Consider the following 26477-nt stretch of genomic DNA (forward strand, 5'->3'; position numbering starts at 1 on the left):
TGGGGAAGTGCCTGGCTTGGCTGGGAGGGTGTCGGAAGGAGTGTGTGTGGAGGGCAACATTTAGCATGTCTGGCTGCAGAAGACCCCAGAACTGATGACAAAACTCTACAATCAGACTATAATTTCCAACGGTTTACACTAAAATGATACTCTATTTTCAAGGCCAAAACACTGCTATAAACTTGGATATAATGTCCCTAAATGTCCTGAAAGGAACCCTGTGGTACAGTGCTTAAAGCATTTGGCTGCTAACCAAAGAGGTCTGCAGTTCAAACCCACCAGCTGCTCCGTGGGAGGAAGATGAGGCAGCTGCTTCCATGAAGAGACAGCCTTGGAAAGCACCCGGAGCAGTTCTCCTCTGTCCTATAGGGTCGCTATGAGCCGGAACGGACTCAATGGCAGTGGATTTTTTCAATGTCCTGAGAGTGGTGAGCCGGCCTGTTTGGGCCAACTGCGTGTTTCTAAGCCCCGCAGAGTGCGTGGCGGGCATCAGCAGCGCTGGTCCGTGCAGTGTGTGTACACGGGAGAGCCTGTCTAATGGCTGCACTGTGTGGTTCAGGTACAACCAGGGCCCGTGGGTGCTTTCTGCATTTTCGTCTGCAGTCGCCACCAGGGTTAAGCACGGTGCGTGATGCTCTTCCCTAATGGCTGCACCCAGCTGCTTGCGGACATCACTGATAAGCCGCCACAGTCAGGGACTTCCATGGGCCCGGCACCCCTAGAGCCCCCTTCCCACCTAACAACTGGCAGCGGGGACCCTCGGTCAATGACATTAAGCCAGGCCAAGCTGTGGGAGGGACTCCTGGGGAAGGGAAGGGAATAGGCCAACTGACTGTCATTTCCCTGGGCTGCACGTGTCACAGGGCTGCTGGCCGAGGCTGCTTCTGTCCCCAGAGACCATGCCACCCTGTGTCCTGCTCCAGGGCCTCCCCCAGAGGCACCTCCTTAGACGAAGCCCTACAGATGGGCCAGGGTCTCCAGCCACCGTCGCAGTCAGTGGCCAGCGTTTTTCTTGCCTCCACCCACTTTCCTGCTTTAAAAACAGTGGACTGTCCAACTCCATGAATTCCACTGCTTACCATTTTAATGCCAGCAAACTCTAAGGAGCCTAGAGCAGAAATAGGGAAATACAGGGAAAGCAGTGCCACTTAGAAGGAAAAAAAAAAAAAAAAATCCCACACACACAAAGTCCTTTGTGCTACAAACATTCCTTACACTTCACTGACCATATGATCTTGTCTGGAATCTTCTGAAATGGTTAAGCCAAGAATGTCAGTTGCGAATATTTCTGCCGTGATTTCGTCTGGAAGTTGTTCTTCAAGGGAAATTTCTGGACCTAGCCAGACAAGAAAAGAGACCATATTTCTGCACAGTGATTTGGTTTCTAACTCAGGTGCATTTTGTAAAAGCCCAAGAATATAATGCTAAGAAAGTGGAAGGTGTTTTGTGCTATCGTTTGGCTTTGAATCCTTCAAACCCCTTGGGAGGAAACTGGTTAAAGCCCTCCTCTACGGAACTGAGGCCTGTTAAGCAAATCTTTGCAAAGCACATTGGAAGCCTTAATGGCTGTCGTTCCCTGCCAGTGGGGCAGCCCTGCCTCATGGCGACCCTGAGTACAGAGGAGTAAATGCGGCCTGGTCCTGCCCCAACCCCACGCGGGGCGGCAGTGTGGGCTGTTAGACCCATAGGGTTCATGGGCTGATTTTCAGAAACAGATCACCAGGCCTTTCTTCCTGCTCTTAGTCTGGATGCTCAGTACCATAGTAGCCCCCAAGCCTCCAGTGATGGATGGGCGGCGGCCGTGGACGGGGTGCACTGGCTGGGATGAACCTGGGTCTCCAGCACGGAAGGTGAGAATTCCACCACTGAGCCAACACTGCCCTCATGAGCCTTAACTACACCATGTCATTGATTTTACCGCTTTGAGATACTTAAGAACGTGAAATAAACATTTAACAACCGGGCAAGTTATATTCTGAGATCTGAAGGACACAAAGGGATGGGGTAGGGGCAGTTTGAACCAGTGCAGGTTGGAAATGACCCATCAGGGACTCGAATCTAGATCATCTGGAGGTCGGGCGCTCCGTTCAGGTTTAAACTGGAAAAGGGCAGTAAGAGGAGAGGGAGGCTGCTGACCTGGGGGGGTCTCTGCTCCTCACTGCACACTCGGCAGACAGTTGGCTGGGAAGCATCCCCTGCTAGGCAGTGGTGATACCCCAACCCAAGCTGGCCAGGAGAGCTGTCTGGGTGTTTCCTTCTGAGCTTCGATCCCTGACCCTAACTCCTGGCCCCCTTCTTCCTCCTTCCAGTGGACCAAGGAAGAAGGGGAGGCTCGGGCTCTAACTGGAAGGGAGAGGAGGGTCTTTAAAACCCTCAAGGACCTGACGCTATGCTCAGGAGGCCCACACGTGGCTGCCCTCTCCTTACCCAGGTCCCCCTGGACCTTTCCCTTCCCGTGAAGCAACCTCCGGACGGAATCCTCTGCCAACCCCCACCCACCCACACCGGAAAGAGGCAGAGCAGGTCAGTGGACAAAAGGGAGAAGCGAGGACAGAAGACGCCGGGGCCGTGAGCCCGGGGAACAAAAGCTGAAATCTCTGACGGAAGCGGCGCTCCCCGCGTCTTTTCATAACTTATGCATGTGGGACTCCTGACAGGCTGATTTGGTTGTACACACAGTATTAAGGAGAGCGGCTTGCACCCGTCAAGAGAAAGAAATGCACTTCAGTCTACAACAAGCGGGTGACTCACGGCGACCTGCCCAGACAAAGCCGGCCACAGTACCTGTGAAGGAGGAGGTTGCAGGCTCGGATTTCCAGCCTTCTGGGTTCATGCCAAGCAGCGTGGCAAAGCAATCCACCATCTCCTCCTGCGTCATGTGTTCCCCTGGGCATCGGAGAGAAGGGGGGATGGTGGCTGAGCTCGAGGGCCCAGTATGATGTCAGAGCTCAGTGGCATCGTTCCAGGGTCACAGTTATTCGCTATTTCCTTTTCTTTAGACACAGAAGCAATCTAGAGTCTCGGGTCACTGTCACGTATGCATAATGTCGTTGACGCTAGCAACCAGTGAGTCGGCCCCTGACCCATGGCGACCCCATCCACAAGGGAAATAAACGTGCCCGGTTCTGCACCATCCGCATAACTGGCTACAGATCGGACCCAGTGTGCTCCACGGTGTTCACTGGCTGGTGTTTGAAAGTATACCCCAGGCCTTTGCTCCCAGTCTGTCTGCGTCTGAGAGCTCTGCTGAAATCTGGTCGGCGTCTGGCCAACACACAGGCCCCCACGGACAGACGGGTGGGGGCCGCACACGAGCTGCGCTGGCCAGAATCGAACCTGTGTCTCCCTCACGGAAGGCATCTCCGTACAGTTGAAAATGGGAACATGTATCAGGAAAAGTGCATTAAACCTGTGGTGATAATACGCTGAGGCTTGTACAGAGGAATAAAGATAAACTGGCTAATAAACCCCCAGCCTGACAACGATGAAAGTATCACCCCGAGACGAAGGCTGCCTGACATCCTCACTCGAAGTAATGAGGGAAATACTCGAGGAAAAACACAAAACTTGACTTTGGTGTTGCTTTATGGCACAGGTGCATTCCAGTCTTGCCACAGCCCTGAGAGATCAGTGGGCTGGTGTTTTTACTCCCATTTCACAAGTGAGGATGCTCAGTCTTGGGACCTACGTGCCATTCTTCCAAGGCTTAGGTCAGCATCCTTCCCGTTGCCCGTGGCTACCAGATCTGTGGTCAGCGAGTCATATCCCTCACAGCTGAAACCCTGGCAGGTTACTGGTTCTCTGTGACACACGGAGACCCCAGGGAGCCCAGCTCCCTGACTCCGCTCTCCAGAGGGGTGGCCCTGTGGTATCAGCAGAGAGATGGGTATCTGTGTATCAGTGCACTTACCTTTAGTTAGAAGCAGCCTCAGGAGATCTTCTCGCTGAATAGCCTTCTTTCCCTCGGAGTTGCTATAACCCAGGACGTCAAAGCTGTGCTGGATACCGCCCATGCTGTTGCCGAAAGGCGGCCGGTGGTTGAGGTAGACCTTGAGGAAATCTGGTAAGTTGATTTTATCAACCAGCTTTCCAGTGTCTACGTACTCGCCAAATTTAATCTCATTAAACATATTGTCAATCTAGAGAAGAGGTTAACACAAGATGGGGAAAAAAAAAAAAAAACCACAGTAAACAGAAAAGACAATTTGATAAACTTCTAAACAATTTGATAAACTGTTCACAGTTAGCTTCATCCGTCCCCAATTTGTCAATATTATTAGAACTCGCATGAATAATGGTGTCATATTCTCACCTTTCACGTGAGCACCTCACAGTGGATCGACTTCATAGAAATTAAACACTTTGGTGCTTCAAAGGGTGCCATCAAGAAAGTGAAATGACAGCCCACAGAAGGTGAGAACATATTTGCAGATCATTTATCTAATAAGGGACTTGCATCCAGGATGCAGAAAGAAGGCTTGCAACTAAATAATGAAAAGACAAATAAACCACTTAAAAACGGGGAAAGGATTCGTATAGACATTTCTTCAGCAAAGACTACAAGTAGGCACATGGAAGGATGGTCAACAGGGAAATGGCCATCAAAACCACAATGAGACGTCGCTCGCACCCACCAGCATGGCTATCATAAAAAAGGCAGACAATAACAAGCGCTGACAAGGATGTGGAGAAACTGGAGCACTCTGACGCTGCTGGGGGGAATGTAAAGTGGGGCAGCCACTTTGGAAAACCATCGGGCACGTTCTTGAAACGTCAGACATGGTTAGCGAAAGGTCCAGCAATTCCACTTCTAGGTGCGTATCCAAGAGAAATAAAAACACGTCCACACAAAAAGGTGTACACAGACATTCTTAGCACCATTACTCCCAATGTCGTGAAGTAAAAACACCTCAATGTCCATCAGCTGAAAAGGGATAAACAGAATATGGTGAAGCCAAACAATGGAATATTAGTCATAAAAAGGCAAGTTCTCTGAGATGCCACAGCATAGATGAACTTGAAAGCCTTGTGGTGCGTGAATGAAGGATGCCAGTCACAGATGACTGTGCTGTATGACTCCGTTTATAGGAATTGTCCAGAACTGGCAAACTCATAGAGACAGAAGGCAGAGGAGAAGTTGGCAAGGGCTGGGTCAAGGGCTTGGGGGTGCTAGGAAGTGACTGCTAACGGCACAGATGGAAACACTCTGAAGCCAGTCTAAGGTTGACCGTGATCATCACACAACTCCGAACATAATGGGATCCGCTGAGTCGAACCTTCGAGGCTTTTTTTTAAAAAACTTTTTATTATGATCTGGGTGAAAGTTTACAGAGCAAATTGGTTTTCCATTCAACAATTCATACACATTTTGTTTCGTGATATTGACTGCAACCCCCACAAGGTAAGCATTCTTCCCACTTCCTGCCTTCGTCCATCTTTCCTGTCCCCTCCTGCCTCTGAGCTCTGTCCCTGGGCAAATGCTGCCCTTTTGGTTGGTTGTTCTAAGGAGTGTACATCTCCCTGACGTTATTCTTCACCTTACAGGCCTATTGCTTGGCTGAACGTGGATCCGAGAAGGTGAGTTCAGGCTTCAAGGGTGTCTGAGGGCCATCACCTCAGGGGATGAGTTGTACACTTTAAAAAAGTGAATTGTATGGTATGTCAATTATATCCCAATAAATCTGTTTAAAAATAAAGACACTGCCCAACTAAATGAAATCACTAACATCTTAGCATCTTCCCGCATCCTCCTTCCCTGTTCCACTCCTCACACCCGGCTCCATGTACCTCCAATCAGAATGTTCTATTTATCATGCCCTGATTGTTTTAAGTGGGACTCGTGGTGGCACAGTGGTTAAAGTGCTCAGCTTCTAACCAAAACGTCAGCAGTTTGAACCCACCAGCTGCTCTGCGGGAGAAAGATGTGGCAATCTGTTTCCGTAAAGATTTACAGCCTTGGAAACCCTAGGGGGCAGAGGCACAGGTTTGCGTTTGGGTTTTGTTTCACCGTTTTATCATTTTATTGCACGTGTTATGTATCCCTAGGCCATATATTGTTTATTTTGCTTTAAAGACACTTGAAGGGAGGTAAGTAATTTTAAACCTTCTCACTTGCTGTTCTAGTACTCGCACAATTACAGCACACTAGCTCATTTAATTTTTTTCTGATCATTTTCAGACTTCTGTTCTCACATCCACACACCTTTCTGAAGCAGAGAATGTGATGATTTTTCACTCCATCTGCTGTTAGGTGTTGGCTGATCCCAAGAACGTTAAAATAATCTAAAGCGAGCTGTATTGGGCCACCTGCCCTCTGACCACATAAACCGAAGCTGTAATCCAGGCTCCCAAGCACATGTGGTGACAGCTCTCCTCTCCACCACTCACAGAAGCCCCAGGTGACAGTACCATCATCACCCAGAGAATGGGGCCCACGAGATGACTACCTGCCCATTCTTTGCATCTTTAAGAAAATAATACTTTTTCATTTTTTTCCTCTTGATTTAGAATGCCATCCTTTGAGTTGTTGTTGTTGTTGTTATGTGCTGTCGAGTTGGACCTGACTCATGGCGACCCCTCCTTGGGTTTCCAAGGCAGTATCACTACGAAAGTAGATTGCCCCATCTTCCTTCTGAGGAGTGGCTAGTGGATTTGAACCACCAGCTTTCTGGTTAGCAGTCAAGTGCTCTAGGCACTATGCTACCAGAGCTCCCATCCTTTGAGTACTTCCTGTATTTTTCTATGAGATTACAGATCTTATATAAAGAGTTTGATCCAGGGAAGGCCAGCCCTAGAGGTTCCTGGAAAGCCAGTCTGAATAGGGGCTGACCTGTCCAGACTCACATGGAAACCTGGTGCCGGCTAACGCAGGGCTCTGCGTGGGGCTCCTTGTATAACTGACTGCTATGGACTGAACGGGCTCCCCCCAGGAATGTGTCAACTTAGGGGGGCCGTGCTTCTCTGTATTGGATAATTACCCTCCATCTTGTGATGTAAGTTCCCTGCTGCTGTAAACCCTCTCATCTGTGATGGTAACGAGGCAGAATTAGAGGCAGTGATGTTAATGAGACAGGCTGCAGGCTGCAGGATTAGGCTGTATCTTGAGTCAATCTTTTTTTTTTTTTTTTCTTTTCCTTCACCCAAGCTCCCATGTGTCCACCTTCTAGTTAGTGACTTAGCCTCCCTTCCCCATGGATATCTGTTGTTGTTGTTGTTGTTATGTGCCGTCAAGTCGGACCCGACTCATAGCGACCCCTCCTTGGGTTTCCGAGGCAGTATCACTACGGAAGTAGATTGCCCCATCTTCCTTCCGAGGAGTGGCTGGTGGGTTTGAACCGCCAGCCTAGTGATCATCAAAGAATATTTCTTTTACTGTGAAACCCTTTTCTTGACTTTGTGTAATAGTGGCCTCATATAATATTTGTCCTTTTGTGATCACCTTCGTCCATGTTATGAGATGTTCGGCAGGTTCATCACTCTTCTTTAATGTTGCACAGATGCCACTGTGTGTACGCACCATGGTTTGGTGATCCATTTCTCTGCTGACAGGCATTGAGCCAATCTCTTCTGAGATACAATGGGCATTAAACAAGTAAGCAGAGATCCGCGGGACACACCACCACCAAGAAAGAAGAGCCTTTGGATTTAGGGACCCTGAGCCAGGAACCTCCTAGACCCAGGGGAAGACTGATGTCCAGACACGTGGAGATCTGCAAGGGACACCAGGCCCACAGATGTTGACAGGAGACAAGGACCTTCCTCCTAAACTGTGAGCCAACAGAGAGAAAAAGCCCTCCCCTGGAGCTGGGCCCTGAATTCAGACCCTAGCCTCTAAACTGTGAAAGAAGAAACTCGTTTGATAAAGCCATCCACTGGTGGTCTTTCTGTTATAGCAGCATTGGAGAACCGAGACAGAGTACTAGGACACTGACAAAATGCACGAGAGAAATAGAATTCAAATTTTAAAAAACGAAAAGAAAAGGACACTCCTCCCTGCTGTCAGCCTGCCTGTGTGGTATTTCTGCACTGTGTCCGCTGCCGTCGGCTGAGACGCGTGCAGACACCCGAGCCGCGCCTGCCAAATGCTGGGAATGAGTAATTTATTTCACCGTCTACAGTTTAACCCCCTGAATATGTCTCCCAACAAACTGTGGGGTTTGGAATGTTACAAAGCGAGAGAAGGAGAGAGACACAGAGAAGTGGGAAATAACGTCTTTTTTTCTCCCCCCAGAACACGAACTCTATTTTCAGCTGTGCAAGTGAATTAGAGACTGCATCTATGCTGGTGCGACGTTGCTCAGTAAGTAACCGATTGTGGATGGCAAAGAGCTGCAATTCTGGATGGACTCGAACATGCCAGCAACTATGAGGACAGTGCAGGACCGGGCGACGTTTGTTGTCATGCGTAAGGTTGCCGTGAGTCAGTGCTGGCTCCGCGGCAGCTGTTGATCGGTCTGTCTCTACCTACCCAGTTTCTCCTTGTAGGGAACAAACGTGTAAGGAGCCCAAGTTAGAAGCAAAGCCAAGTGTCGGCCTGTCCAGGCACATGGTGTCTTGGTCTGGTCCCAAGTGTCAGGAAGAAAAGACAACGTTCACGCAATTCAACCGTACAGCGTAACTTTGGTGAAAGCTTTGGTTCATCTTCTTTGCACGCATATAAGATAGATGTGTGTATTTCTGCAAACTCGGTCTCATGTGTACATACATTCTGTATCCTGCTTTCTCCCCTTGGCACTGCATCCCAGGGATTGCCAAGCATCTTCAAAGAAGGCACACAGGCTGAAGGCAACATGCAAGTCTTCTGACAAATGAACTGTAAATTATATGACAGAGGTGGCTTTACATGGTTACACTGTCCAAATGGTCAACGATGGGGAACCAGATGACTAGAAGCAAAACATTCAGATGGGAAATGAGAAAGTTTAAAATTTAAATGTAAAAATTGTAACCAGTATGTCTGAACAGTTTGTGTGGTAATCATTAAAGGGGATCCTAATTTGCTGTGTAATCTTCCATCAAAAACACAATAAAACATTTTTTAAAAAAGAGATGGTAACACTGTTTCATATATGCCTTTACTGAGTTTATATATTATGTATAATTGCATGTTAATGTATAAATAAGCCACCACCCAGTAGTGTATTATTTACATATTCTAACCTGTAACTTTAAAAGGCCCCCCATATCCATACACTATGACTTTTACTCTGAGCCAGTAGACTACGGCTGAAACAGAGATCTTGGATAACGTGCAGGTTCACGTCCCGGCTCTGCCATTGTCTGGCTATGACCTTGGGTGGGTCACTTCACATTCCTCACCCTCAGCCTCCTCATTCTGGACAAGGGCAGTTCATGCATTGATTTATGTGACTATGGTAAAGTACACAGAATATTTTCCACCGGAGTCATTTTCAGGTGTACCATTTGGTGGCATCAGTGACATTCACAATGCAAAGAATGTGGAAAAGGGTGTCGAGAAGGCGGCACAACTCGGAGGATGCTCTGAATTGTACACGTACATTATCGACATGCTTTATGTTTCACTGTCTGTATTTTCACACACACAAAAAAATGGCATTCACAGTATTGTGGAATCATCACCACTATTTCCAAAATCCTTTCATCGTTACAAACGGAAACCATGTCCCCATTAAGCAGCGCCTCCCCACCCTCCCATCTCCCACTCCCGGTAACCTCCAACCTACTCTCTCTCTAGCCTTCACCTATTCTGGGTGTCACGTGAGCGAATCATACTGTTTGTCCTTTGTGCCTGACTTCTTTCTTGCACTCCGCATAACATCTGCAAGGTTCACCCCTGTTGGAGTGCACGTGGGGTTCACCCATGGTGGAACGCGCCTCAGAAAGTCATTCCTCTTGATGGCTGTATAATATTCTACTGTGTGGCTTGATCACACTTGGTGTACCCACTCATCTGGTGATGGACACTTGGGCCATTTCCACCTTTTGCTGTTGTGAACAGTGCAGCAGTGAACACTGGTATCCAACTATCTGTTCTGAGCCCATGTTTCAATTCTCGGGCACACTGGACAACTTTGAAGTTTATTATGACAATGTGCGTAAAGTGTTTACCTATGGCAGGTACTCAACAAGCAGTAAGTATTTTTGTGTTCCTGTTGTTGTTAGATGCCGTTGAGTCGTTTCCGACCCATAGCGACCCCATGCACAGCAGAACACTGCCCGATCCCGTGCCAGCTCCACGATCCCTGCTATACCTGAGCCCATCATCGCAGCCACTGTGTCAATCCATCTTGTTGAAGGCCTCCCCCTCTTTCGTCGACCCTCCACCCTACCAAGTATGACACTCTTCTCCAAGGAATGGTCACTTCTGACAACATGGCCAAAATAGGTGAGACAAAGTCTGTCCATTCTCGCTTCCAAGGAGCATTTCGGGTGCACTTCCTCCAGGACAGATCTGTTAGTTCTTTTAGCAGTCCATGGTACTTTCATCATTCTTTGCCAGCACCACAACTCAAATGCATCAACTCTTCTTCGGTCTTCCTTATTCACTGTCCAGCTCTCACATGCATACTAGGCAATTGGAAATATCATGGCTTGTGTCAGATGCATCTTAGTCCTCAAGGAGACATCCTTGCTCCTCAGCACTTGAAACAGTTCCTTCACGGTTGACTTTCCCAATGCTACACGTCGTCTAATGTTCTGACTGCTGCTTCCATTGGCATCGATTGTAGAACCAAGCAATGTGAACTCTTTGACAATCTCAATCTTCTCTTCATTTATTGTGATGCTGCTCATTCGTCCAGTTGTGAGAATTTTTGTTTTCTTTATATTGAGACGTAATCCATACTGCAGACTGTATTCGTCAACCTTCATCAGTAAGTGCCTCAAGTCATCCTCACTTTCAGCAAGCAAAGTTGTATCGTCTGTGTATCTCTGGTCGTTAATGATTCTTCCTCTAATCCTGATGCCACGTTTTTCTCCATATAGTCCAGCTTCTCGGATTATTTGCTCAGCATATAGATTGAGTAAGTATGGGGAAAGGATACAACCCTGACACACTCCCTTCCTGATTTTAAACCATGCAGTGTCCCCTTGTTCCATTCGAACGACAGCCTCCTGGTCAAGGTACAGGTTCCTCATGAGTACAATCAACTGTTCAGGTATTCCCATTCTTCTCAATATTATCCATAAATTGTCATGATCCACACAAATGCCTTTGCATAGTCAATAAAACACAAATAAACATCGTTCTGGTATTCTTTGCCTTGAGCCAAGATCCATCTGACAACAGCTATGATATCCCCTGTTCCACATCCTCTTCTGAATCCAGCTAGCACCTCTGGAAGTTCTCTGTCAATGTACTGCTGCAAACATTTTTGAATTATCTTCAGTAAGATCTTACTTGTGTGCGATATTAATAATATTGTTCTATAATTTCCACAATCTGTGGGATCACCTTTCTTTGGAATGGGTACAAATATGGATCTCTTCCAGTCAGTTGGCCAGGTAGCTGTCTTCCAAATCTCTTGGCATAACCAAGTGAGTGCCTCCAGTGGGCCAACCGTTTGTTGAAATATCTCAATAGGTATTCCGTCAATTCCCAGATCCTTGTTCTTCACCAATTCCTTCATTGCAGCTTTGACTTCCTCCTTCAGTACCATTGGTTCTAGATCATATGCCACTTCCTGAAATGCATGAAGATCAACCAGTTCCTTTTGGTACAGTGAGTCAGCCGCAGGGACCCAGGTAAGGGTGGTAAGAGAGATTTTCAACAGGGAGACAAACTTGTCTGTCAGTTTGTCCTACCGTGGTGACGTGCTGATGTGAGTTTTGAGGCTGAGCCACTGGTGTTTCAAACCCAGCGGGATGCACATGGTGCACAGGTATCAGCCCAGCTTACAGACTGAGACAGACTAGGAAGAAGGAGAAGGCCGTCCACGTCTCAAAGAATTGGCCAGGGAAAACCTTATGAATAGCAAAGAAAAGTATTTTTGTAGCTTTTATAATTTCTATATTCTTGCTATAATTATAACACGTACGCAGAGTATAACTTGTAATAGTAATTATAATTTATAAATATTTAAATGTATAGAAGATACATTTATGTCATTATACTATAAATATACTACTCAGAACTGGGAGATGAAACCAGAGATGACAAATGGAAAGGCCCCTGGAAGTGCTCCGTCACTCGCCCAGAGCGTTCCAAAGGTCCCGGTGAACATTCTCAGCACAGAGCCCTCAGGGGACTGGACCATGCCCTGAGGCGATGGTTCTCAAACCCCATCATGCAGGAAGGTCCTACTTACACCCTGAGTTTCTGATTCTGATCAGGTTCGGTGTGTCCATCCAGGATGGGGATCAACAATCCGCGTTTCTGACAGGTTCCCAGGTGATGCTGGTGCTGCTGGCCTGGGAGCCTCACCCGACACCAGAAGGGTTCACAGAGGTGGCACCTGAGCTGTGCACAGCGCCAGGCCTGTGACTGTCAGTAGAGTGATGGTGGTAGCAGCTGTGGAACGGCTCTCATTCTCTGGGCCACATCTGGGCCCCCACGAAGCTGCACCCATGGCTGTCACTGCTGTTTCCTTAGCAGCTTGGCGTACAGCCTGCACCTCACAGGGGCTCAGGGGCATGTAGACCGAATGACTGAGTGCAGGAAACAACCAACGTGGGCACAAGGAAGGCCCTGGAAGAATTTCTTTACCATTCACCAAAGGTTCAGCAAAGCCTTTAGCGCGATCACTGCCTGTAGTTAGTTTAGATCAGTTTATTACTATTCGCTGAGCATCTGATGAAAGTTAAAGATGTCAGCCTCTGTGTGGACTACACCTGAACATGAAGCAAATGAACGTCCTCACAACGGGAACAATAAACAGCACCCAGATAAATGAAGGGCAGACTGAAGTTGTCAATGAGTTCATTTTACTTGGATCCACAATTGATGCCCATAGAAGCAACAGTCAAGAAATCAAATGATATACTACGTCAGGCAAATCTACTGCAAAAGACTTCTTCAGAGTTTTGAGAAGCAAACATGTGACTTTGAAGGTGAAGGTGCCTCTGACTCAAGCCATGGTGTTTTCAATTGCCCTGTATGTTTGTGAAAGCTAGACAGTGAAAAAGGAAGAAATGATGTCCTTATATCATGGTGCTAACCGATGTACTCACGTTACGATTTTGTTGAGGAACAACGAATACACCATGGACTTCCAAAAGAACGGACAAAGCAGTCTTAGAAGGAACCCAGCCATGCTCCTTAGAAGCCAGGATGGTGGGACTTGGGGTCACTGTTGTTGTTGTTGTTGTTGTTATGTGCCGTCACGACATCTCCAACTCATAGTGACCTCATGTACAACAGGATGAAACACTGCCCAGTCCTGTGCCAGCCACACGATCCCTATTATACCTGAGCCATCGTTGCAGCCACCATGTCAATCCATCTTATTGAGGGCCTTCCCCTCTTTCGTTGACCCTCCACTTTACCAAGCATGACATCCTTTTCCAGAGAATGGTCCCTTCTGACAACATGACCAAAGTAGGTGAGACGAAGTCTGGCCATTCTCGCTTCCAAGGAGCATTCAGGCTGCACTTTTTCCAGGACTGATTTGTTAGTGCTTTGCACATTCTTTGCCAACACCACAACTCAAAAGCATCAACTCTTCTTCATTCTTCCTTATTCATTGTCCAGCTTGGGCTCATCAAGAAAAGATCAATCATTAGGAAAGATCGAATGCTAGAAAAGTTTGGAACAGTGGAGGGTCAGTGAAAACGAGGGGAGACCTCAATGCAGGACCTCAAGACACAACGGCCGAAGCCATGGACTCAGACATGATGATGGTCCTGGGGATGGCGAAGGACTGGGCAACGCTTCGTTCTGTTGGACATAAGGTTGTCGTGAACTGGCGCCAGCTCCATGGCAACAAACAACTGACCATTTGGCTTAGTGCCAGGCAAATGAAGAGCAAGTCACTAACGTATACCACTTAGTTATACCGGAACAGCCCTACTCACAGCCAACAGTAGCACCTACTAAGTGCTAGCTCATGGTCTGGGTCTCGTGAGTAGATATTCAAGACAAACGCACACAGAGTGAACTAACAGGAAGGTTCCGTAACCATGGTTCTCAACGCTGGCTGCCCCTGCCCAGGCTCCACTCCCAAGTTCAGCTGGTCTGAGGTGAGGTCCAGGCATAGGTACTTTTTAAGTACCCTCAGATGATGTGAACCTGTAGCTGGCACTCACTGAATGCCTACTCGTGAGGTTACTGTGTGTGGGGAACAACATCAAGAGCTGGAGAAGCTGAGTCCAGGTGGGCCACTGCGCCATGGGCAGGCTTTGCAGAAGAGGAGGGCTTGGTGTGGAGCCTCGAAGGACCAGTCTGAGGCAAGGGGAAGGCCAGTGTGGGGCAGAGGGGCACCAGGGAGAATGCAGACAGAACACCCCACCGGATAGCTTCTCTACTGGTTTCCTACTGTAAACAAGTGACCACAGATGAGTAACCTCACAGTTCTGGAGGTCTGAATTCCAAAATAAGGCTCCATGGGCTAAAATCAAGGTGCTGTCAGGCTGCGTTGCTCCTGGGGGTTCTAGGGCAGAACCATTCCTTGCCTTGTCCAGCTTTGAGGGGCCGCCCACATTTCTTGGCTCATGGCCCCTCCATCTTCAAAGGCAGCAAATGTAACCCTCTAAGCTCTGCCTCCCCCTTCTAAGGAGTCATGTGATTACACTGGGCCCACCCGGACAACCCGGGCTCTTCCTCTATCTCAAGACCCTTCATCACATCTGTGAGGTCCCTATTACCATGTAAGGAAAGCTATGTACAGTTTCCAGGGGGCCTGGGTGTGGACATCTTTGGCGCCATCGCTCTGCTAATTGCATATCACTTTGCAAAGAGAGCCGCAGGAAGACAGCTGCAAGGCTGGGCTGGACAGCACTCTGAGGGCCCTGGTGCCAGGCTGAGGAGCCAGGTCTGAGATGGCAGGCAGGGGCCCCCAGTCAAAACTGGCAGAAGGGCTGTGTTCAGTTCCTACTTTACCAAGCATGGTGTCCTTTTCCAGGGATTGGTCCCTCCTGACACCATGTTCAAAGTATGTGACACAAAGTCTCGCCATCCTTGATTTTAAGCAGCATTCTGGCTGTACTTCTTCCAAGATAGATGGGTTCATTTTTCTGCCATTCCATGGTATACTTAATATTCTTCACTAACACCATAAGTCAAAGTCATCAATTTTTCTTCAGTTTTGCTTATTCACTGTCCAGAGATCATGTGCATATGAGGTGACTGGAGCTCTGGTAGCATAGTGCCTAAGGCGCTTGCCTGCTAACCAGAAGGCTGGCGATTCAAACTCACCAGCCACTCCTCGGAAGGAAGGTTGGGCAATCCTACTTCCGTAGTGATACTGCCTCAGAAACCCAAGGAGGGGTCGCTATGAGTCGGGGCCGACTCGACGGCACATAACAACAACAACAAATGAGGTGACTGAAAATACCATGGCTTGCTCAGGCACACCTTAGTTCTTAATGTGACATATTTGCTTTTTAACACTTTAAAAAGGTCTTTTACAGCAGATTTGCCTAATGCAATATATCATTTTATTTCTTGACTGCTGCTTCCATGGGTGTAGTTTGTGGATCCAAGTAAAATGAAATCCTTGACAACTTCCATATTTTCTCTGATTATCATGATATTGCTTATTGGTCCAGTTGTGAGGATTTTCATTTTCTTTATGTTGAGGTGTAATCCATACTACCTGCAGTCTTTAATGTTCATCAGTAAGTGCTTCAAGTCTTCCTCACTTTCAGCAAGCAATGTTGTGTGGTCTGCAGATTGTTAATGAGTCTTCCTCCAATCCTGAGGCTGCATTCTTCTTCCAGTCTCTCAGATTTGCTCAGCACACAGACTGAATAAGCACGGTAAAAGGATACAACCCTGAGGCACCCCCTTCCTGATTTTAAACCATGCAGTATCCCCTTGCTCTGTTAGAACGACAGCCTCTTGGTCTGTGTACAGGTCCGGCATGAACACAATTAAGTGTTCTGTTCTGGAATTCCATTCTGCACAATGTTACCCGTAATTTTTTAAGATCCACACAAATGCCTTTCCACAGTCAATAATACAACACAGGTGAACATCGTTCTGGTATTCTCTGCTTTCAGCAAAGGTCCATCTGACATCAGCAATGATATCCCTCACGCCAGCAGCTCTGGTAGCGTAGTGCCTAAGGCACCTGACTGCTAACCAGAAGGCTGGCAGTTCAAACCCACCAGCCACTCCCCGGAAGGAAAGTTGGGCAATCTATTTCCATAGTGACACTGCCTCAGAAACCCAAGAAGGGGTTGCTATGAGTCGGATCCAACTCGAAGGCACCTAACAACAACAACAACATGACACATCCTCTTCTGAATCTGCCTTGACTTTTTGCAGTTCCCTGTCGATGAAATGCTGCAACTGCTTTCGAATACTTCGTGTGTTTATTTCAGAAAAAGGCCTAGCACACTGGGGTCCTCTCTTCAAAGTGCCTTTCACAGTCTTTCTCTTCCAATTTCCAAATTCCCTGAGGTCTTTATCGGAGCAGAAGCCGTGCCCTGACCCTTGGCTCTGAGTCCGCCTCCTCCTCTGGGCAGGGCTGCAGCACTTGGCTGCGGGCCCTCATCCCAGCTGGGACGTCAGTCGTGAGATTGGCCTCGGAGCTCTGGGAGGAGGACTCTGTTTCCCTTCCTTGCTTTTGTTCTGAAGACAAGAGCCCCGCGTGCTACACGCTTGTAGTTCAGAAAAACGAAGAGCGACAGAAAGGTCTGCGTGTGCCCTTCCTCCCCTCCGCCTGTAACTGAGACTGCCTTGTAAACAGCATGGATGCCACGGCAGGGAGAGTGCTTTCATCTGCACGTTGCTGGTGCCACGGACGGGAATGCACGGCAGCCTGGGTGCAAGGACACACTGCGGGTCCCGCGCCCACCGTCTCCAGCATGCCCGACCCGTGCTTGTCAGTCTGGGTCGCGGCCATTCCCACTCGGGGCAGCCCCACGCGTGCACAGCAGGGCGGTCTGCCATACAGTTTTCACAGCTGTGACCTTTCAGAGCGGACCGCCAGGCCCAGGGCTGAGCCCCTCAGTGGGCTTGGAATGCAAGTCTGGTGATAGACGCCAGCAAGGGCAGGTCTGCTGGGGTGGCAGCGGGGAGAGTGTGGTGCCGCTGGGGGGCTCCGGGGAGGAGCGCAAGGAGCTGCGTGGTCTGAAGGCCAGCAAGGAAGCGTCATGCAGGGGGTGGCTGGGACGGGAGGAACGTCCACAAGCAGTTGTAAGGGCCCCCGCCGTGAGCCGTGGGATGGGCGACCCTCTCCAGTGATGCCACTTTCCAGGAAGCTCGTCTTGGGTGAGTGAGGCTAAGTCGGTGTGGAAAGTGAGGAGCTGAGTGTCTGCAGTGATGGGGTCAGACAGAGTCTGCAGTCGCACAACGGGGACCCCAGGAGCAGCCACAAAACACCCCCAGGCCATGGGTAAGGGCTGGACCTGGGAGGCCCCAGCTGACACGTGGGTTATGTGCCTGAAGCAGAGAGAAAAAACACTCCCGAACCCAGCCCCAGGGAGCTGCGGCACTGGGCCTGGGCGGTGTTCTTGCAGAGAGGTGCTAGGCACATACCAACATGCACGTTACCACTGAACCAACAACACTGTCCTCTACACACGTGCCTTTCTTTTTGCAACCTGCTGTTCTTCCTGTGGCAACACCTCCTGCGTGTTCCTGTGGACTCGGTAAAGCGAGGTCTACCTCACTCTTCAGTGGCGACTCAGCGTGGGTGCTCAGCCCGACTCCCGCTGACGGACGCTACAACACATTATGCCTACGCTACACCAAGCATCCCTTCCGTGTGTGCATCTTTGTATACTTGTGAGAGCTCTTCTGTAGGCTGTACTCTGAAAAGGAGACCTGCTAGGTCAAACTCCAGTGGCCACTGAGCCCTTTCAGACTCACGTGTCCAAGTGGAACCGGGCTCCGTGGGGTTTTTGTTCTTTTCAATTTTATTATATTGTTGCTATTGAGAACATAGGAGCTCTGGTGGCACAGTGCCTAAGGCACTTGACTGCTAACCAGAAGGCTGGCAGTTCAAACCCACCAGCCACTCCTTGGAAGGAAGGTTGGGCAATCTACTTCCGTAGTGATGCTGCCTCGGCAATCCAAGGAGGGGTCACTATGAGTCGGGTCCAACTCACCAGCAAATAACAACAACATGAAGAATATACACAGGAAAATATGCACCAATTCAACAGTCTCTACATGTTCAGTTCAGTGCCACTGACGATGCCCTGAGAGGTGGGCCTCCACTCTCAGCCTTTTTCTCTGAGGTGTTCCTCCCCCATTATCATAAACTCCCTGCCTCTAAGGTTCCCATCTGATCTTTCCAGGTGCTGTGGTCTGTGTGACCCCATATGGACAGTTCTTAAAAGAGCATCATGCCCAGGGCAGACCTGTTTTACTAGTTAAGCTAGACCACTGTTTGGTTTTTAAGAGGACTTCAGGGGATATTTTTAGCTTAAGGCTTCAACGTTATCTCAAGGCAATAGTTCCAAGTGTTCATCCAGCTTCCAAGGCTCCAGAAAGTCTGGAGTCCATGAGAATATGAAATTCTGTTCTGCATTTTCCCCCTTTTGATCAGACTATATAGAATCTTTGATCAAAACATTCAGTAGTGATAGTGGAACACCCTCCAGTTCTGGTCTCACGGCAAAAGGAGGCAGCTGTTCAGGGAAGCAATTAGGCCACGTTCCATATCTTCTCCGTAGAGTTTTCAGTAGCGATTTCCCAAGAGAAGATTACCAGGTCTTTCAAGGCACCTCTGGGTGGGTCCGTGCTACTAACTTTTCAGTTACTAGTTGCACTGCCTAATCGTTTGCACCACCCAGGGACACCCCACCATCGCAGAACACTAATTGGGTCAAAAGAGACGCACATTTACAAGTGCGTTGTTCACCTCCTCTCTAAACATCCCAAACAATGTCAGAGACCTTGCATGCACCAACCACCAGCTACTCCGAGAGCAAACCAGGGTGCCGGGCTTCTCCTCGTCTTCTCTGCAGTCACATGTGGTCTGTACCATCACTCACTCACTCTCTCATTCCACCGACGTCTGCCACTGCGTGGGGACCTGCTGAGCCCACACATCCCAGCCAGCATTCACCTTCAACGTACAGGACTAAATGGCTGAGATGACAAAAACGCACCAGAATCAGGAAACGCTCTGTCAGCTGGATAGAAACCCAACCACAAGTGTCCAGGGAACACATGCGACGTGCGGTCCCTGCCCCAACAGGGTATTCCAAGGTCCCCAAGGAAAACATGGAGTGTAAACACAGACTGAAACCTTGCTGGAGGTGGCATCAGCTGTAGCCAGTGGTCCCTCCTGTGACATCACGCATAGTGCGAGCCTATTATTAGAAAAACGACAATGTGTGAGAGCAGCGGTGAGGATGGCCAGCCGTGCCCACTCTGCCAGTGGCTGGCTCTGCACCTGAGCGCAGCGTGCCACAGAGGGCGGGAGTGTGGGCAGTTCTTTGGGGAGGGTCATATTCTTGTGTAATTTAGCTCCCACCTGCTACGCTGACTAGATTCAAATCTCCAAGGCAGTTACAATGACGTAAGAATAATACAAATAACATAGTCTTCAGAGGGCTGTTTTGAATTTGTGTACTCAAGTGTTCAAATACATTAGCCAGGCATACTTCTTCAGGCAACTTTGAGGGGCGGGGGTAGGGCAACAGCTACTTCTTAATAGGAAGTGCTTCATTAACCATGGCAAAGTCTGCTTTTAAAAGTTGCAAAGCCCCGAACACATTTTTATTAGAAACTGCCATAATCTGACATGAGAACAAAAGATCAGAAAGCTCTGCCCAAGGCTCCACACATAAACTCACTCACCAACTTGCAAAGTTTGTGCATTGATGTGGGACACATCTGGATCCCAGGGGCTTTAGAAAACGTCTCCAGACAGTAAATGCACTCTTTAAAAAGTAGACTGAAACCCTGGGGTCCACATGGCTGATGAGGACATTGCTTCAGGCATTGAAAAGCTCCTTTTCGGCAGTGGGTGTTGAGGGGGAATTATGTAACAGCCAATGGAAAACCCACCCACCACCATTTTTGTTTCTTTTTGTTTTTACCTTTATAAATAATTGTCGATGCCACTTTACAGCATCTGTTGCAGAGTGACCCTTTTCCTCGACACCTTTTTTTCATCTCTGATGATACGTCGCTAACAATGTATGTGTCGGAGCCTTCAATGACTGCTGTTAGGTGCCGACAAGTTGGTTCTGACTCATAGCAACGCTACCTACAACAGAACGAAACACTGCCTGGTCCTGCGCCATCAATGACTAGTCTTCCTTTTATGTGTCACTGGACTGCACATGTACCCACTGCCATTGACTCCATTCCAACTCACAGTGACCCCTAGAGAGTTTCCAAGGCTGTCCATCTTTACAGAAGCAGACTGCCTCCTCTTTCTCCCACAGAGCAGCCAGTGGATTCAAACTGCCAACTTTTTGGTTAGCAGCCTGATGCCTTAACTCCAGTATCACCAGAGCTCAGTGCATGTTCTCCAATGTATATTCTCGACAACAACAATATAAATTAACTTCAAAAAATAGTTTTGTTTTTTTTTTCCCCAGTGGTTGGTTTTTCAGAAGTAGATTGCCAGGCCTTTCTTCCAAGCTGCCTCTGATGGCCTTGAACCTCCAACCTTTCAGTTAGCAGTTGAGCACATTAACCGTTTGCACATCTTACTTCTACAGGGAACAAAACGATACCAGTTGCGAGGGGCCAGCTCCCTTCCTTTAGTGCTCCGGGTGGCAGGTGGTGATGGAGGCAAGGGTCACACCCCAGGACTCTCCTACTTATGAAGCAGCCCAGCAGGAAAGGCACATTAAGCGAGCCCAGGGCTTAAAACCAAGATCCCTAGATGAGAAGACTGTGACCACCGACATTTGTGTGAAGTTATTTTACTGGCTGAGTCAAGAAAATAAGAATCATGGTTTCAAAAAGGGTGTTGTGAACGGAGGACCATGAGGTTGAAGAAGCTTTCCCAAGAGACCTTTCTAATCACAGACCCCAAGTCGAGGAAACAAGGAGCTAGACAATCAGACTGCAACATGTCTCACTCACATGCTGGACTCAACAAAGAATGCCCTTTAATCTTCACGGTAACTGCGGGGTAGGTCCTACCAGCCCCACTTTATACATGAGGACAGCATGCCCCGTGGGACAAACAGTTAACACACATGGCTGCTAACCAGAAGGCTGGAGGCCAAAGTGCACCAGAGGCCCCGTGGAAGACAGGCCTGGGGAACCACTTCCAGACACCAGGCACCGCAAACCCTACGGGGCACGGTTCTACCCGGACACACATGGGGTCACCAGGAGTTGGAGGCCGGCGGTGCCACTGATAACAACATGTGCGTAGTCGTGGAAAATGGAGGGAAGTATTGACGGCCCTTAAGTTTGGGTAGTGGGATCATAAATAATTATCGTCTTAATTACAGTGTGTGTTTTCCTTCTATAATGAGAGCAATACCTACTTATTATGCATCGGCTATCCCATTACCCAGCACATTGCAATTACAAAAATAATAAAAATATCTACTGTGCGACTCTTGAGCGTCAGTGACGTACAGCTGGCAATAATAAAAACTGAGGTGGGAGGCATAACTGAGGAGGAACGCTGGCTGTAGTGGTTAAGATTACATGCCAACTTGGCAGGGCCATGATTCTCAGTGGTTTGGCAGTTACATAATGACATCACCATCCTCCATTTTTGCACAATGCCTGTTTCCACGTAATGACTTAGTCTTTGGAACCTAACTGTGTCCATAAGTGAGAAGTGGGTGTTCAATCCGTCTTTGGAGTCAGAAAGTGAAGCCAGTCACTTACATTTCTACCAACGGTTTCTATGATGAACACTCTCCCCAGAGTTGCCTCTTGTCCCTGTTTGGAGCTCCTCACAGCTGGGGTTTTTGTGACATCCTCATGAGGAATGACTGCCTCTTCTGAGCCTCATAGCCCAGCTCCCAATGGCACCCCGCTACTATGTGTGAGGCTGATGCCAGCTCAGCAGTGAGGCTAACGACGCTGGTAACCGCCAGCACCGTTTCCTGAGCTCTCACGCTGCGCCCTCGCTGGGCCACACGCACACAGGCCTCCTCTCCTCACCTCCGTGAGGCTGGTCCCAGGGAGTGAGGGACAGGGCTGGGACCACAACCCTGGTCCTTCCGGTTCTAAAGCCTGTGCTCTCAAGCCCCGCACTCGCACCAACATCCAAGTCCAGTCAAGCGTGTGTCTCTCGGGAACTGCACGCACCTGTATGCTAAGCCCGTCTCTCAGGAGTACCTCTGAGATGCACAGACCCTCCTTCCGATCTGTTTATGAGAGACTCCCATGGGGGCCTTACTCGACCTCTACGGAGTGCTCCCAGAGGTCCTCTGTTACAAACAACACACCCCACTGCCACTCCTGCTTTCATGCCACCTACCATCTCTTCGGAGGGGTAAAAGCCGATGGCTCTCATGACAGAAGGAAGTTCCGACAGGCAAATGTGTTCTGACACCTTTCTGGTCTCCATTGTGTCGATGCCCTGACTGCGGAGCTGAGAATAGTAAAAATAGTCTTCCAGCTCCTGCATGGAAAGAGAACGAAACACAGCACACATTCTGGCTAAAGTCTGACACAGTCATTAAGACTTCAAGGGCATTTTGTAGAAAGTCCGTTTTGAGCTCAGTAAGGTGTGGGGAGAGACAGATTTGGGAAAAAGGTAGAGGTCCCACCTGGGCAGGTTTGTTTGACAAACGTAACTAGATGTTACTGGGAAGGGTCTGCTCTGAGGACAGTTACCCTGTAGAATGGTCCTTCTTTGCCACCAGCCACCAGACCATAGAAAGGGATCAAGCCTTCACCCCCGAGAGAAACCCCTGCATCCAGGGCCCTGAAATGGTAACAGAAACAGCAGAGTCAGAGAACGGGCATGGGCATCAGGGCGCTGACCCCATGCCTAGGCCCAAGGACGGGTACCACAGCGCCACCACATTGAGGGGGAGGAGAACCCCTTCAAAGTGAAGGCAAACACGGAAACCGCACTTTCGACTGCGGAGTCTGGTGGTCCAGGGCAGCTGTTTCAATGATGGGGCTCCTCTCTGGCTGATGACAGAGCAGGTACCAGGGCGTCTGTCTGCGCTCTCTGGGGAGCCTGGTTCTCTAAAGGAAGCGGGGGGGATAGTTCTGCGCCCTGAAGCCACACCCTCCCGAGCACAGTAGTTCCACTTGCATTTCAGGGCCACATGTGACCAGCACCAAAACAACAGGACATTGTGCAGGTGGCCTGCCAGGACCAACTGCTTCCACAAAAGCCCAGAGTCCACGGGACCAGGCCAGTCAGATAAAAATAACCTCTGTTCTCTAACATGGGAGACCTGCTGGTGCAGGGGTTAAGTTTAGCTGCCAACCAAAAGGTTAGTGGTTCCAACCCCCAGTGGCTCTGCATGAAAAAGAAGAGGCCGTCTTCTTCTGTAAGATGGCAGCGTTGGAAACCTCACAGAGCAGTTCTAGCCTGTCCTCCTGGGTCACCATGAGTCAGCATCAGTTCAAGGGCAACCGGTTTGGTTTGTATCTTTTTTTGGGGGGTGGGGGTGGCTCTCTACCACAGGGTCAGAGTTTCTAAAAATAGATTTTTTTTTTTTAAAAAACGGAAACCTTTTTCTCTCTTCTAAATTTCATGTGTTTTATTCTGTTGTTGTTGAGAATACACACAGCCAAACATGCACCAATACAGCACCTTCTACACAAGCAATTCAGGGACATAGACACCATTCTGCAGGTCAGGCAACCATCCTCACTCTCCTTTCTGAGCTGTCAAAAATAGGCCTTTTAATATAGAAAGTCTCCAGTCAGTGATCAAAAACCTCCCAACAACAACAGAAGACTCCCGGACCAGATGGCTTCACTGGGGCATTCAACCACACATTTAGAGAAGAGCTGAAACCAGTATTGGTTGAACTCTTCCAAACTATAGAGAAGGAAGGAATATTCCCTAATTCATTCTATGAAGCAAATATAACTCTGATACCCAAACCAGACAAAGACACCACAAGAGAAGAAAATCATGGGCTAGTATCTCTTATGAATATAGATGGAAAAGTCCTCACACAAAACACCAGCTCACAGAACTCAACAGCACATTAAAGGAGTCAAACAGCATGACCAAAGGAGCTCTGGTGGTGTAGTGGACAAGGCATGTGGCTGCTAATCAGAAGGTCAGCTGTTCAAACCCACCAGCTGCTCTATGGGATGAAGATGGGCCAATCTACTTCAGTAAAGATTTACAGCCTTAGAAACCCAACGGGGGTCACTGTGAGTCAGAATTGACTCAATGGCAGTGAGTTTGGTTTCTTTGTTTCTTTCTTTTTCTTCTTTTAACACCATGACCAAGTAAGATTTATTCCAGGGGTGGTTCAACATTAGAAAATCAATCACCGTAGTAAAACCACATCAACAGAACAAAGGAATGCAGCAAAAGCATCTGATAAAATCCAACACCCTTTCTTGATGAAAACCCTAAAGAAGATTAGAATAGAAAGTAAATTCCTCAGTGTGATTCAGGGCATATATGAAAAACCAACAGCCAACATTATACTCAATGGAGAAGGACAGAGTTTTCCCCTTGAAATCAGGAATAACACAAGGATGCCTGCTCTCACTACTTCTGTTCAATATTATATTAGAAATCCTAGCCAGAGAGATAAGACAAGAAAAATAAATAAAGTATCCAGGTTGAAAAAGAAGAAATAAAATTATCTCTATGCAGATGATATGATCCTATATAGAGAAAATCCTAAAGAGTTCACAAGAAAACTTCTAGAGCTGATAGAGGAATTTAGCAAAGTTGCTGGGTACGAGGTCAACAAACAAAAATCAGTTAGGTTTCAATACACCAGCAATGAGAAATGTGAAAGGGAAATTAGGGAAACAATTCCATTTACAATAGCATTTAAGAGAATAGAATACTGAGGAATAAATCTAACCAGGGACAAGAAGGATTTATACAATGAAAACTATAAGACACTGCTGAGAGAGATTAAAGAAGACTTAAATAAATGGAAAGATGTTCCATGTTCATGGATTGGAAGACTTAATATTGTTAAGATGTCAATCGTATTCAAAGTGACCTATACATTCAATGTAATCCCAACCAAAATTACAACAGCCTTCTTTACAGAAACAGAAAAAACAATCTTCAACTTTACATGGAATGGAAAGAGTCCCCAAACAGCTAAGCAATGCTGAAAGACAAGAACAAAGATGAGGACTCATACTTCCTGATTTTAAAACATACTATACAGCTACAATAATCAAAACAGACTGGTACTGGTATAACAATGGCCCCACAGACCAATGGAAATAGAACTGAGAGTCGAGGAATAAATCGACAAATCTATGGTCAACTGATTTTTAACAAAGGTGCTAAGTCCAGTCAATGGGAAAAGAGGGGTCTTTTCAATAAACGGTGCTGTGAAAATTGGATTTTCACATGCAGAAAAATGAAACAGGATCCCTGCCTCACACCATACACAGGAACAATTCAAAATGGATTAAGAACCTAAAGTGCAACTAAAACCATACCATTCTTAGAAGAAAAAGCAGGAGCAATGCTGTCAGGCTTAGCTCTCAACAACGGATTGTCTAATACAATAACAAAAGCATAAACAGCAAAAGACAAAATAGATAAATGGGACCTCATAAAAACTGTAAAACTTGTTCATCCAAAGACTTCATCAAGAAAGTGTAAAGACAAGCTACTGATTTGGAGAACATCTCTGGGGATTTTATATCTGACAAGAATCTAATAACTGAAATATATATATAACTTTGACAACAACAAAAACACAAATAACCCAATCATAAAATGAGAAAAGGACTTGAATACATATTTCACCAAAGACACATGAAAAAAGAGGGTCAGTGTCATTAGCCATCAGAGAGATGCAAATCAAAGCCACAGTGAGAAACCATTACAAGCCCACTAGGATGGCAAAGATCAAAACCCAAACAAAACAGCAAACAATGTTAGCGAGGATTTTCGGAAACTGGAACCCTTATCCACTGCTGGTGGGAATGCAAAATGGTACAGCTGCCATGGAAACAGTCTGGCAGTGCCTCGAAAAACTGAAAACAGAACCAACATGTTGTTGTTGTTAGGAGCCATCGAGTCGGTTCCAACTCACTCGTACTGAGCGTCGCTACCCAGAAGGAAGCCCTGCCTGGCCCTGCGGCATCCTCAGGACTGGGGCTCATGGTTGCAGCACCTGTGTCAGTCTGTCTCACTGGGGGTCTTCCTCTTTTTCCTCACCTTCTACTTCACCCAGCACGATGTCCTTTCTTCCAGGGACTGGTCCCTCGTGATAACATGACTAAAGCTTCCTTCCAGGGACCGGTCCCTCGTGATAACATGGCTAAAGCG

At 47.9% G+C, this 26477-nt stretch overlaps 1 protein-coding gene across 1 annotated transcript in view; it reads right to left on the reverse strand.

Annotated features, from left to right (window-relative positions):
• Positions 1-1211: 1211 nt before the first annotated feature.
• Positions 1212-26477, reverse strand: part of CFAP251 (cilia and flagella associated protein 251) — a 94985-nt gene continuing 69719 nt past the window's right edge. The window contains exons 15-19 of the mRNA XM_042780597.1: positions 22859-22949; positions 22500-22643; positions 3911-4139; positions 2785-2886; positions 1212-1336 (exon numbers count right to left, since the gene is read on the reverse strand). Of these exons, the coding sequence (XP_042636531.1) occupies positions 1212-1336; positions 2785-2886; positions 3911-4139; positions 22500-22643; positions 22859-22949 (691 nt within the window). The remainder of the gene's footprint in view (positions 1337-2784; positions 2887-3910; positions 4140-22499; positions 22644-22858; positions 22950-26477) is intronic.

The sequence above is a fragment of the Orycteropus afer genome, unplaced genomic scaffold, assembly GCF_000298275.1.
Source record: "Orycteropus afer afer isolate SDZICR_OR568_19922 unplaced genomic scaffold, OryAfe1.0 scaffold00048, whole genome shotgun sequence".
Taxonomy (NCBI): domain Eukaryota; kingdom Metazoa; phylum Chordata; class Mammalia; order Tubulidentata; family Orycteropodidae; genus Orycteropus; species Orycteropus afer.